Here is a 14,696-nt window from a genome sequence, read left to right as displayed (position 1 = left end):
CAGTCAAAATAGGGGAAAAGTGGATTTAATAAAAACAGACTGCCCTCTGCATGGGGCAGTGTGTAACCTGACCAAATTTACTACAGAAAAGAATTCTTTTTGGAAATGAGATTCTTAATAACTGCTTATATTTCCCCACTTATGTATCACTTATCCTGTGGCTTACAAGTGTTTTGGCCTTAAGCAATATATAGCACTTTATTTTTGAAAGAATTAAATACTATAATGTGCAACAAATATAATAGAGTTTTAATATACTGTTCTCATAACAATGTGTTCTTAATTTGTTTATAGGCTGTAGCTGCTTTTGCAGTTTCTGCTGTAGCCTCTCAGTGGGAGAGAACTGGCAAACCATTTAACCCACTGTTAGGAGAAACCTATGAATTAACCAGGTGATAATTACTTTAAATTGGGAGCTGGGGCTATTTGTGTTTTTGAGTTAGCAGATGTTCATACTAGTTTGGTTGTTTATTCAGTGAAATAAAAATCTACTAAAATACATTTCTGAGTATAGCTAAAATTCTTTTCCCCAGACTATCTCAAAATCTTTGAGAAGTTGTTATAAAGGTAATAATTTTATTTCTAGGTTTAGGCAGAGTATTCTTCAGATTATTCAGATAAAAATTGGTCCATGTTATTCTACCAAAGACATTTCCTGACCAGAGACTATTCATTAATTTAAATAGTGTTTTGCTGATCATGTCAGATAGTGGAATTAGTCTGAAGGACTTCAATCTTGCTTAAATAAATGGGTGATATGTCTGCAGTGGAGAAAAGAATTTTCAGTCAGACCTGCTGCTGCTGCCCAAAGACTTTCAGTATTTTCATGAGTTATTTCAGTGAGACTTCTTCAAATGCTTTTCTGGGTAGAAAGTCATTTAGGTGTTTGAATGTGGGTTGGTTTTGGGTATGAAGAGAAAGTGTTCAGAGTACAAATTCTTTCATTTCATTAATTGTAAATATGTCATGGGACTAGAAAAGGAAAAGTCTCACCTTCAGTGTAATCTAAAAAGCCTTCAGATTTTTTTTTTTAAGTAACTCTTTTTCTCCTGTAACATTAAAAAAAATACTTACTGTTTAATGCTCTCTTTTGTCATTGCTAGGGAGGATTTAGGATTTAGGTTTATATCTGAGCAAGTCAGCCACCACCCACCTATCAGTGCATTTTATTCTGAAGGCCTCAATAAGGACTTTATTTTTCATGGATCAATCTATCCTAAACTAAAATTCTGGGGAAAGAGTATAGAAGCGGAGCCTCGTGGAACAATTACTTTGGAGCTTTTGAAGTAAGTATGAGAAGTAAATACCTTTTTTATGTTGATCTCCTTAAGGTTTGTTTGAATAAAAAAAGATAGGTGATAATCATCCTATTGGCTGCTTTTAGGTGATTATCTAAAAATGTCTTGCTGAAGAGGTTGTAAGAGTTTATTTACAAGTTAATTTTCACTGCTTAATTGAAGGGCTCTGTTTTTATGTTATGCCATGCTTGTATAGCTGTAGCAATTTGGCCCAATTTTTCCACTATGAAAACTAGCATTTCTTAAAAACTGAATGCTACTGAAAGCTAGTTCTGTGAAGGCACGTAAAATTTAAATAGACAGATAAAATTACCAGGCTACTCAAGCTCATCTTGCTTTTAAATATTGTTGTTGGTTTTGATGATTGCATGCATATGTTTGTGTGGAAAGAGCTGTGTCTTCAGAACAGCTGTTCTATGGGGTAAGGGAACATGAGAAACTTGTCAGGATTGCCTTGTCACCCGTTTGACACTTCCTGTGTATGATCACCTTCCTATTACAATCAAGAATGCCTCTCCAGATTACTCCTCAGCTTGTCTCTAATAGCGTATGTCTCATAAATTACATGACTTTAAGTTGGTTTGTGCCCTGGTGGCATAAGGACTCTTGAGCTTTCCCCAGTAGGACACAAGGATGGATGAGATAATAGTTGCAAGAAAAGCATTCTGCAATTGAACACTTAAAGGTGCTTTTATAAAAACTGTCCTCAGGCCTAACTTTGAGGTTGTTGTGAAATATCTGCTTATGAAACTTCTAGACATTTGGTTTCAATAAAGAATCAACTTGCCTGCCATATCAAGCATTGACTTTTCCTGTCGTTTCTTTTGAAAGTATAGTTTATTTGTTGAGCTTCTGGCATCTAATCTTCCAAAGCTTATAAAAGTATGAGCTGGTCTTGGATATAAATGGTGATGGAAATAGAGGAAATTTCTTCCGAATGCAGAAAGAACTATGAATGTTAGTGTAGAATGCAGACGTGACAAAAATAGTTTGTTGGTGGAGAGAGATCCTTTAGAAGACTACTAAAATTCTTGCTCTGCCTAATCAATTTACAGGGCACAGATCTAAACTGGAATATAAACGATTAAAGCATTCATTTTAAATAATTGCTTCAAGTTAGCAACAGAAGTTGAAATCACATTTTGAGCCTCTCAGTGTTGTGATTCATACTGTTCTGTTGGTTTGAGTAGTCTGAGAACTGCTTAGGCCCTGAGTGAACAAGTAACTGTTTAGGAAGCAAAATTGCAAGTCACTGCTAAGTACTACACTTGTGCTAACCACGACTATGTTTTCAAAACACACTTCTTCCTCACTTCTCCAGTATAAATAAGTCTTTCAATTTATCAGCACTGGCCATAAGTGTCTTGTCTTTTGTTTTATGCTATACAGCTTTTGGTGTCAAGTAGTTCATGAATAAAAATGTGTGCTAAGGCTGGTGGGATGAATTTGGGGGGTTCTGGTATTTTTTTTCCCCACTTGAAGAGTAGTCATTGTTCTAAAGTATTCTTGAAGACAATTTGCTGTGGAAAATAGGCTTCAATGATCTGTTTTTTTTCTCTGTACTGTAAAATAACAAAGCGATTTGAAACATTAAATAGGAGTGTTCTCTCCATACCTACTGGAAGTAGAAGTACAAGGCATTTGTTACGAGGACACTGCTTGTTTCTCTATTTTTTGTATTAAAATAGAGTTTGCAAGGTTTCCTAAGATGGATTGATTGCCAACCAGGTAACTTCAGCATTTCTTTTACCAGCATGGAAAGACGAGTGAGAATAGATGGCTTTGAGTCTGCTGAACTAGTGATAATAGGAATCCTGTTGTTTAACGTTTTGACCACTTTTAGAATAATGTCCTCTAAGGATTTAGAATCTTGTTAACTCATCTTCGTAAAGCTTTTCACAAAACATTAAAATCAAACTGAAACTAAGTGGAAGATTCTTCAATTCTAGGACTTTTCCTTCTTCTCAGTAAACCTTTGGGAAAACAATGGAATTGAGTTTTTAAATGTCATGTTTATGAAGCTTGAATGTAGTGCTATCATGTCCCACTGGTTTTAACCAAAAAAACCCCAGAACCACAGACATCCCCAAAATTGCCTTCAATGACACTGAAGCAGGCCTCATGTACCGATGGGGAAACTTCTGGCTTATTTGTGGAAACCACTTAAGGCAGTTTGCTAACTTGTGTCACACTCTACACGTTCAGCAGCCTTTACCACTCAGTATTTGTAAAACGAAAAATTGTTTAAATGGGTTAGTCTGACCAAGCCTCGAGGAGGAGTGTCTTCCTATCAAACCTCTCTCAGAACTGGCAGTGACTAACCTCTCTGCTGGAAGACTCAAATATTTCTATTCAGTGCTTTTTTTTTAATCACAAAGCGATACTCTGTGGATTATGATAGAGTTTTACAAGAAAGAGCTTTAGGAAGAAGTTTGCAGTGTTGCTGCAGTAAATAGAAGTCTGGTTCTCCTGCGAGTATTATGTTTTATTGCATACAACTTCAAAAGTGCAAATGAAAAAGATGAATTCCTGGACTGCTGTTTATGTTGGGCTGGAATTTGTAGTCAGAAGCACAGCAACTGTAAAGTTTACTATTTCAACTCTGTGAGAAGGAACTAAAATAAAGGGGATATTGCTTTATTAACTTGCGCTGATGTTTAGATACAATACATTGTTGGCTTATAAAGAAAAGTCTGTTTCTCTTCTGTTTTGAAGTTAACTGCTGGCTGTTCATAGGAGTGCTAAATATTTTGCTATGCCCTGAACAGAAGTGAAAACAGGCTTACATTCCATCTCAAACTCAAGAAAGTTATTTATTTCTCTATTTTCTTTACAGACATAATGAAGCTTACACATGGACAAATCCAACCTGTTGTGTACATAATGTAATTATTGGTAAACTCTGGTTAGAACAATACGGAACGGTAGAAATTGTAAATCACAGGTAATGCTAATCACGAAACTGAGAGTGGGCTTGTGGGGCTGGTCACTTTTGTTACAAAGCAGTTGGTTTTGATTTTTGTCAGATACACAGGAAGCTTTATTTTGTAGGTCCAAAGTCTTGGTTTGTTTGGGTTTTTTTCTTTTGTTGTTGTCACCCTCCCACTTCTGACAAATGCAAACTATTCATTGGACTGGGCTTAGTATCGTAATCACATAAATGAAAAGGCACAGGGCTAGATGGCTTATGGGATACAAAGATTTTACATTTGTGAGTTACCCGTTCAAATTCAGCCCTATTGACAGAGAACAGAAATTAAATTTAACTCCAAAACCATTAAATGGAATAATTGTTGGAGGCTTGCAGTGAACCTGTTGATTGTTATTTGGCACTCTTCTTAGTCTTGATAACAGAGAATGTCTTAAATTAAGGGAACAGCACAGAAAAAGGACTGCAGAGTAGAATAAAGTGAACTTAGAGTATGTCAATTGCTCTGCCAACTGCCTATATAAAAGCTTTTTACCTTATATAACATCAATTACCTCCTGTAATGATGAGGGAGATAATTTTGTGAAAACTGTATTACTTACGCACATGTTTTCCTGTCAAGAAATGGGAACTTCAATCCAGCAGGGCTGCTGTTTTGATACTTGTCATTGCATCAAATCTACAATCCTGACTCCTATATTTGCACAAAACCCCCAGAGTGGTCTCTGTACAATTAGCTGTAAACAGATGTTAGTCTGAAATGCGGTGTCTTAGTAGCGTGGGTTTAGTAGTATGCAAGACTGCATTCCATTTTATTCCTAGTACTTTTGATAACTTTTAGATATACATGAAAATCAGAAGCATGGTCATGTTTTCAGTTGGCTTTCACAGGCGGATGTCTGCATGTGCACATAGATTTCTCTTTTTTGTCCTTTTTGTGGAATTTTAAAATTTGTGTGCCTTTTTTAATGCCCTGGTCAGATAATAAACCATAGTTAAAAAAAAAAAAAAGATATAAATAAGTATTCCCCAGCTAACTGTAACTGTATGAAAAAAGCTAAATAAAGTAAAGTAAACTTACTAATGTATTTAGGGGCTTGCTTCTTTAAGCATGTACTTATTTCTTCTACAGTACTGGAGATAAATGTGTCCTTAATTTTAAACCATGTGGACTGTTTGGGAAAGAGCTTCACAGAGTAGAAGGATACATTCAGGACAAAAAGTAAGTGATAAAAGCCTCTTGGTCTCTCTGTTTCTGAGTGCTGTAGTATTTCTTTTGCTGGCATAGTGACCGCAACTGATGCGACTGCAAAGTTCCTAGCAGTGGAGATTGTAACCCATTTCTGTTCTCTGTGTCAGTATTAAATGCCTTGATTCTAGAATGATCATTTTAAGCATTATTAGAAAAACTCTTTAGTCCAGTCTTTGGAAGTAAAGGTATCCAGGGAAAATGGAGAGTGGTCACAACTGATTTCACTGTTGTACAGTCACGATTCCAGTCTTCAGTTTAGAATAATGAGAATATGGTTATTAGAAATATTTAATCAAACCCAGACGTGTTTCGTGACTTTGAGTCTCTAAATTGTCAACTATTGGCTTTATTGTACCTACACTCATTTTAACAGTGGCAAAAGCATGCAACTAAGTCATGAGGATATGTTCTGCAGGACTGAATGCCAAAAAGACAGGCTGAAACCTTTTCTTTGCATTATCAAATCTAAGCAAAGAAACAACAAAGTAGGAAGCTGGGTATTTAACATAGATCAGAATCTGCATGACTTGGCTTAGAAGACTTTATAAGAAGCAAAAGCTAAGTCTCCTTTGCTTTCTCTGCAGCAGAAAGAAGCTGTGCGTGATCTATGGCAAGTGGACAGAATGCTTATGGTGCACTGATCCCACTACATATGAGACTTACAAAAAGAATGAAAAGAGAGGTGGTGAGCAGAAGAAATTGAAGCCGGTAAGGTTAAGGATTCTCTAGGGAGAAAAGATACTGAAATATGAGAAAGGAAAGGAAAACAACTTCTTTACAGAAATGGTGGTGAATGGAGGGTTAAAACAGTCTGTCTTTTGGTGGGGGTCAGAGATGGGCAGTGTTAGTCCCACGAGAAGGTATTGCACTTTTAACTTGTGTAGACTGTAGTGTGAGCTGCTGGTATTGAAGAGAGCTCACAGAAATGGCATTTGCTAGAGATTTGTCAAAGAGAAATCATCAAATATCAGCCCCCAAGCTGATGATATCCAGTCCTTGAATGAGGAAAGAGGCTCTACTGCCAGCTCCAGATGTAAAAATACTAGGATTTGGGTATTAAATAAAAAAAAAAAATTACATGTTTTTAAAGTCAGTTACGCTTTTTGGTGAGGCAGCGTTTCAGAATTTATGATGTAAACAGCCTTGACAACAAAGGGGACTGGAAACATGCAGGGTTTTTCACCACATGTAAGCAGTGTGAGGTGGGTTACTGCCAAAGCCTCAGTGTTATATGGGAAATGCAAAATGTTGTGTGGTGCAGAAGATGACTGTTGAGTTTCCTGATATCAACAGGGTCTTACAGACCCTGGTTGGTCATTGAAAATGGTAAGTTAAACAAAAGCTAATCACCCTTAATGTTAAAAGGCTCAAACTTTTTTAAAAAAAGTATTAACATCAGAAGAATCTAGAGCAATAACAGACTTTGCTTTTGGCTCTGGATTCCATTATGATACAAGCTTATATTTTGACTTTTTTTTTTAAATAATAAGGTCCTGTTCTTCTTATGAAAATCAACTCTTTCTTTTCTTCCTTCCTGTTGAATCTATATTTAGATGGGGAACTGTCTAACAGTAAACCAGATGTTGACATGGAAAGTAGCCTAAAAGACTCTTTTTAAATAATGAATACGCAAACCAAATGATTGAAATTAGACTCTTAACCATATGGAGCTGTTTTCTAGTGTATAAAACAGGCCCTGTTTAACTTAATAGGGTATTTTTGAATAAAATAAATGAGCCATGTCAGAGAGGGCAGAAAGAAAATAGAAAGGAGGTGGGAGGGAGAAAACTGTGATACTGTCACTCTAGGATGTTATAGCCTCAAACTTCCCTTCTGATGGTTGTGGTCTTAAATGTTTCTCATGGTGAAATCCTCTGAAATTCCACGATGTAGCTGTCTGTGTCCTACAGAAGTCAGACTCTCTCAGATTCTGAGAGCAACTTCTTGAAGAATACAGCATTTGATTTTATATATGCATTATAGCAGTGCATCTGGTAACAAAGGAACTTTGAAGGAAAGATGCTGTATTTATAAACTCAAGTACACAGTCTTCATCGTGAGAAAATTGGCAGTGAATAATAGTTACAAGAATCTAGATCATAGGAAATCAGACTGAAACAAAGGCATATCTGTGTTTTAATCACACATCCAAATTTTTTGCAAATGATGAAGCAATATCCAAAAGCAGGCATGCCCTATTTATCTTTCTTAGGCCATTATGGGGACTGCTTTAAATTGCAGTCTTAGCTCATTTCAGCCTGAAGAAGTAATAATAGTCATGTTAGGTGAAATTAAGCTATGGTATGGGATAAAAGGGATGCTAGAGAAAAGACTTCTGAAAGACATTAATTTACTATTAATTTTTTTTAAACAGACATTCAAGTGGTACATAGGTGGTGGGAGACTATTCAGAGATATCAGGAGCAAGACATTACGATAAAAATGAGAGGAACAGCATCCAGAGTGAGGAGAAGTAAACAAGAAGGATGAGGCAGAAGTACAGGAGAGTGCTTAATATCTCAAATTTGAAGAGCTCCTTCAACAGTCACTGTAGAACTCAAGATGAAACTGTCCAATTTCCCTTTGTTCCCCTGTGAAATATTATCTTTGTTTCAGAGTGAAGATGTTATTAAATCCGAAAATGATGAGGCTGATGATATGCCAGAGGTTCAAGACACGGTACAGTTCATACCAGGCAGTAAATTGCTTTGGAGAATAAATTGTAGACCACCAAACTCATCACAGGTAACTGTTGCAATCAGTCTGTGTATTGCTATTGCCAGTGACTTATCCAAGGGAACATGAGTAATGTTCAAGGGAAACCTTGTTGAAGTGTCTGTCCTTAGCGTGCATGTTGACAGGGACTGGCAGTTCTTGCTGCAGCAGTAAAATTATACTACAGCAAGCTGTCTGCTTTATTCCTGGGCTGAAAGCCTCACTGCTATGTCGAACTTGGTAGGAAGAATGCATGCTCTGACTGCAGCTGCTTCAGTGCAAGTCTGGTGTCTCAGGTTAATCTGCCTGTGAGATCTCTGCACTTAGAGTGACTAAAATATGGATACACGTTCCCTTCTGCTGACCCTGATGTTAGAAGACAGGCTTCCAAAATGTGCAGTAACTGGGCAGCCGGGTGTTACCTTCAATAGTTTCAACAAGGCTTTTTGGTCTTTTAGGTGTGGGTGCCTTTTTCATAAAAATCATGATGTTAAATATCAGATATGGAGGAAAATCTGTCTTCATCCTCTGAAGCAAAGACTGCTTAAAACATGAAAGCTGTGATTTCCATCCCCTTCTGCCCTTCCTTGTCCCTCCACTCCAACAAAAAACCCCTCTAATTTTGAATGAACCTACCCTTGCTTTCAGGATAGCCAGTGGGAGAAGTTTTGACTCTGTAATTTCTTTTGGAAGTTCTGTTGTATCCATTCAGTATAGGGAACCCAGTGCCACTTTGCCAAAATAACTTGTATGTTATCTTTAATTTGCCTTTAAGATGTACAATTTCACCAGTTTTGCCGTGAGTCTCAATGAGCTAGAAAAGGGCATGGAAGCAATATTAGCTCCCACTGACTGTCGACTACGTCCAGATATCAGAAATATGGAAAACGGAAACATGGGTACGTGTTTGCTGGAGGAGATATTTTCACATTAGTAAGTTTTGAGAGGTGTGGCTGAAGAGAGGTTGGTCGATACAGGGACACTGCCTTCAGTTTCTCATTTCCAGAGCAGCCTTAACTCCTTTTCATTCCGTGTTAATGAACATGCCTTTGAGCAATATATGATGTCTGTTTTCTCCCAGAAAAGTCTGGGAGAGCAAATGCGTCCCAGCTGGATCCCAAGACTGCTATCCTATGTTATGGTGTATTTGCATGTTTAACTCGGGGGGAAGTGGCAGACATGCTCTCTTGCTCTGGAGTTTGTCTGGAAAGACATGTGGTGAACAGACGTGCTCTGTTGCTCTGGCATTTGTCAGAAAAAACACATGGCCAAATAGTAAAAAAGTCACACTCTCTATTATGCCTAATCTATGTTCTTGCCTTCTATCTCGATGCAGTGTTTCTGATAGATGAAATACCAAAATTTCAGTTTTGACTCTGTGTTTGTAGTAGCAGCTCTTCGGAAATGACAGTTTTCTGTTGCCTGAGATTTTCATTGTTCGCTGAGATTGTGTACGGCAAATGCTTTCTCTTGCTTAAATGAACTGTATTTCATTTCTGTGCAGTCTTTTCTGTGTGTTCTGCGTTTTTATTTTTATTTTGCTAAGTAACCAGTTTCTCTTTAAATGTTTGTTAGATGTGGCTAGTAAAGAAAAAGAGAGACTAGAAGAGAAACAAAGAGCTGCTCGCAAGGAGCGTGCAAAAGATGAAGTAGAATGGCACACACGGTAAGGGGGAAGGAAGTTGGGCATTTGTTTAATGCTTGGAATGGTTTGGTATACTGCTTGAAATGCTTTTATTCCAGATAGCGTGTGTTTGATTTCCTGCACGACAGCACAATTTGTAGTGCCACTTAAAGTATTTGCTGGGTCAACAATTAAATAATGTAGCTGGAAGCCAAAATTGCTGATAACTTTGTCCTGGAGAAATTATCTAATAATAAATGCTGAAACCTGTCATAATTAACTACTGTGGTAATGCTGGATTTTCTTGGGTTTGCTCTTTAAAACCTACAGAGGTCATATTTTTGTTAGAATGAATAAAATATTAAGTCAACTCTCCTTTAACCAATTCCTGTCCAGCGTTTGCCAGACGTTGTGGCCTTCTAGGGCCCTTTTATTTTCACACTCTTAGGACTTCTTGGCTTGAATACTTCAGAAATTGCTTTTTTTGACTGCATATTCAAGTGGCTTCTCAGTCATAAATTGCATCATGGAGTAATGTGTGATTTGGCTCCTGCTCCCGCTGGTTGCTTTTCCCAGATGCCAATGCTATACAGTCAAGTTTACGCTCACAGCCAGTTACTGCAGGTGCTTCCTTCAAAGGCAAGAACTTTGGGATGCTCCCATGATTTCATGAAATTCAGAAGAGAAAGCATTCTCTTCCCAAAGCCTGGAGGAGCAGCTACAGACTAATTTCAGTTAATGCCTTTGAAAATCTCTTCCAGAGAACATAAAATTGTTTTCAGTCAACGTGGCTAAAAAGCGAGCATCTGTTAATATTCTGTGCAAAGTACAGCTCCGTAGAACAAAACTGCTTCCTGTTTGGACAGGTTTACAAAAAAGATTGTGTAACTGATTTGGCATTCTTTTAAAGTAAAAATTAATATATATTATCTAGAGTAACAAAGTTATTTTTATTTGGCATAGGACAGCAATTTTAAAATCCATTTCATACGCCTCCTTGACTTTATGTTAAAAAAAAAGATACTTTGCAAGGTGATGATAATTGTGTAGGCAGTTTAATGCCTTATTTTTTCACGTTCAGAATATTTCCTGAGAATTTTTTTCTGATAAGAAATACCAATGTGTTCTTACAATGTTTTGTGAAAGAAGCAAAGTTGTCTTTTTCCCCTGTTAATAACTATTCACTCTGTTTGTTTTTTCTCTTATAATTTCTTTCACTTCTTTCTTTTTTTCTTTTTCCTTTTTTTTCCACAGATGGTTTCATCAAGGTACTAACCCATACACTGGGACTTCAGATTGGCTGTACTCAGGTGGCTATTTTGATAGAAATTTCTCAGACTGTCCAGACATATACTGAAATGATGGAACCAATTGCTCATCTCATTTGGACATCTAGTTACTAGATTTCATTCCAAGCCAGTTACTCTGGTTTTGTTGTTAGCAAAAACCAGCTTTTCTAAGTAAATTTTAACAAAAATTCTGTCGGTCAACAATCAAGGATTTAATTATCACTAACGTTGGATTGCCAAATATTTAAATACTGTTGCATTCTTTCCATAACGCTGCACCTGAAATCATCATGTTTTCACTAATTTTCAAAGGGACCTTTGGTTCTTCATTTTTTCCCCCCTAGTTTCTTTGTCAGGAAGATAACGCTGTATCTGGTAGAGCACATAACATCCTCGAAAACTATGTAACTTAAAAAATAAAATAGAGATAATATCCTTGTTACTTAGTACAATAGTGAGGAATCTGAAGTTTTTGGACCTCGGAGCAGGGATGAAAAGCTAATATGGTACCAAGAGGATCAAATCTAGTACTGTCGATACTCCCGGTGAAGAGATGCATGTGAACCTTCCACACGGTATGTAGCACTACGTGGGGACTGGAGCTCCTGGCCCCCCTCTCTCAATACGATTCAATAACTCAGAGACTCGGGAAAGAAAATCCAGCCTGAGCTTCTCAAACTAGTTGTCTGTTAGAGAGTCTTCACAACTTTTGGACACTGTGAGCATTAAACTGTATACCTGTGATAAAACTGCATAAAGCATACGTTAGGAGAACGGAAGGGTGCGTTAAAAAATGTGCTTTCTCTGAAGTCAAATGCTGTTCTTAAAATACCAGAGGCTTAGGAAGCAATTGCAGGAATGTAGAGGTGGTTACAATGTAAAATATATTGCTTGCTACCACTCAGAGGCTTGTATCTTCTGCACTACCTTTGGCAGCTTTGGCGCTATGTATGCTTCTAGACTAAACTTTTATTTGGAAGCACTTTGGTATGTATATCCACACAGGTTCATATTTTGGGGAAGTTTTCGTTTGCATGTTTTTCATTATTAGGTCATGTCTGGTTTTGTATGTTGTGAACAAGCAGAATCAATTTAAAGCTTTGGCAGAGTTATACCTATTACAAGTTTTCTGTGAGCACGTGATGTCAAAAAGTGGGATTTTTTTTGTTCCATATCGAACCATCGAAGCCATATAATACTGGAAGTAATCAATTACTGAATTGACGCATTCATTTTCTTTAAGTGGTACACTTCAGGGGGGATAAGGGGGGAGAGAGGCTTGAAAAATTAGGTCTGGTAGTTAAATCTAATCCTAATGTTGCTGCTTCTTTTATGGAAGTTTTTAATTGAGTAACCAGTCAAAAATGGAGAGTGGTTGCACTGCTGTTTACAGTAATTCAGACATTGCTGCTGTTGAGCACCAGCAACTTGACGAGTTCATGGAAGAGCTGGTCTGATTGATGTCCAAAACATCTGTGGTTTCACCCAGAGAGTAGATTTTTGAAGTGCTTCTCTCCCAGCCACAGGATTAAAAAGCAAAAGAAAATTATCATACTCATGGAGAAACATTTTTGTATCAAATCATGCATCTCATGATCAGATTAACTTTAAATTTTTGGGAGGTTTGGTTGTTGTCTTCATTGGAAAAATAAGAGAAGCTGTAAAACTTCAAGGCAGTAAGGGACTAATCTGCAACGTGCTTGTGGCAACTTTATTCTGTTGCCAGAAATGGTACTTTGTGCTGACGGCAAGTGTTCAGGGCTTGTGCTGAATCACTTGGTCACACGGTGCAGGCAGTACGTTGTATTTGTTCCTAACAAGTGCATAGGCACTTGGCTTTTAAAAAGGCATTGCTGATCCATATCAGACAGCGTAAAAATACTTTTTATAAAAAAAAAATAAAATTGAAGTTTAATGACTGTGCCAGGCACTGTAATCCCCTTTCCAAACTCGCTGCAAAGCAGCGTAGAGAACCCTTTGATACGGGAGGATTGAAAGGATTCACGTATTTAGCCAGTTTAACATCTCATGGGAGTTTAAAACTTGCTTAAACTAAATAGTATGTTTAATGCTGGGGTAGTGTTTTTAAAACAATACATCTAAATAGAAATTGCCTGAATGGAAAAATCTGTAGAGTAATTGCTAAAGAAATACTCTGTTTATGAGAAGTGGACAGGTTAGAATCCCTCTTGCCCAAGCTTTGATATAAATTCAGAGACCTAAACCCTTCTCATTATGCAAAAGCATGAAAAAATTGTAACATGTTTAATCCAAACTTCTGTATAGAATCTTCACAGGATTTAAAAAGAAACTGGGAAGATTTCTAAAGTAAGAATGCTTTGCTAGTTATGTCTTTACCCTCTTCTCCCCTTCCTTTAGTGTAAAGTTTTTAGTAAAATTCCAGATTAGTTCCAAATCTTTTTTTTTTTAATTTATTGTTTTTCATTGACAACACTTACAAAACACTTTCCTCTCACTGCCAACACGCCTCTGCTTGGCTAGCCATGGGACTTCTAATACTCTGAAAGTGAAAAACTTTTATTTTCAACGCAGATCTCGCCTCAGTAGTTTACGTGTCAAAACGTTAATAACTTTGCACCTTTTGAAAGAATGTCACTTTTATAACTTGATTAAACACTGTATATAACTGTGTTAGTATATGTTAATACAGCTATGTAGAGAAACCATCTAGAAAGAAATTACAATAAATACTTAATACCCTTTGGGCTCTAGATGGTGACAGATTTTTTAAGTGAGACTTTTGAACCAGGGCAGCTGTCTAGTAGGGCAGGCGGGCGGCAGGAGCCGACTCTGCCTTGGATCAGCCAGGTCAGGGTCTGTACTTTCTGTTTTCACCACGACGCTTACTAGACGCAGATGATTTAAATTGGAGCTTTGAACACCCCAACCCCGACACGGTTCCTTAGCCCCCCACTGCCCTGCGGTCTGTGGGCTCTGAGAAGTGTGGGGCGATGGGGACGTACGCCCGGAGTGGCGATGGCAGGGGACGTGCACTGCGGAAGTTGGTGGGAAACCGGCGAGGCGGCAGGGAGCAGAAAAAGGACTGTGGGTGTGGTGGGGGCCGTGATGGCGGAGAGGCAGAGTGCGAACTGGGGAGTGAGTGGAATTTCACTGAAAAATGTAGTGGAAGTGAAAAATTAACTTTATGGCTGCTATCTAGTGTTTGTGTCTTTGAGGCAATGCTGTATTGTAACTTGGGAGCAGCTTTTTCAGACATCGGGCGTTTATATAATTATTGGTACCCAGATTAATGAGGACAGGAAGCATGTAACCTAAATTACCCAGGAAGAACAGAACTAATCAGCAGTATTTATTCCTGTTAAATACTTAAAAATAATTTCTCAGTAAATTTTTTGCAGAAAGATGTTTTTTAGAAATGAACGCTACACTCTTCCCCCAGCATGGTGGTGGCGGGAGGCGGCTGCTCTTCCCCCTGCATGTCGGCCAGGCCCCGCACCCGGCGCTACCTCCTGGGAAACACCCCAGATTTGGGTCATCTGCACCAGAAAGCAATACTTATATTCTGTCAAGGTAACGCAGGCCCGCGGCGGGCTGTGCAGCACGCGCG

At 37.9% G+C, this 14,696-nt stretch overlaps 1 protein-coding gene across 3 annotated transcripts in view; it reads left to right on the top strand.

The window, feature by feature from the left end:
• OSBPL2 (oxysterol binding protein like 2) overlaps positions 1–11,529 on the top strand; it is a 37,224-nt gene extending 25,695 nt beyond the window's left edge. For all 3 annotated transcript variants that reach the window (XM_054845042.1, XM_054845043.1, XM_054845044.1), the window contains 9 exons: positions 295–392; positions 1,104–1,286; positions 4,135–4,242; positions 5,360–5,449; positions 6,064–6,187; positions 8,096–8,224; positions 8,970–9,093; positions 9,770–9,860; positions 11,073–11,529. In XM_054845042.1, the coding sequence (XP_054701017.1) occupies positions 295–392; positions 1,104–1,286; positions 4,135–4,242; positions 5,360–5,449; positions 6,064–6,187; positions 8,096–8,224; positions 8,970–9,093; positions 9,770–9,860; positions 11,073–11,175 (1,050 nt within the window). In that variant the 3' untranslated portion in view covers positions 11,176–11,529. The remainder of the gene's footprint in view (positions 1–294; positions 393–1,103; positions 1,287–4,134; positions 4,243–5,359; positions 5,450–6,063; positions 6,188–8,095; positions 8,225–8,969; positions 9,094–9,769; positions 9,861–11,072) is intronic.
• Positions 11,530–14,696: the final 3,167 nt, after the last annotated feature.

The sequence above is a fragment of the Grus americana genome, chromosome 17 (genome assembly GCF_028858705.1).
Source record: "Grus americana isolate bGruAme1 chromosome 17, bGruAme1.mat, whole genome shotgun sequence".
In the NCBI taxonomy this organism is placed as follows: Eukaryota; Metazoa; Chordata; class Aves; order Gruiformes; family Gruidae; genus Grus; species Grus americana.
The sequence above is the reverse complement of the archived record's forward strand: the minus strand, read 5'-3'. Positions and strand labels throughout refer to the sequence as shown.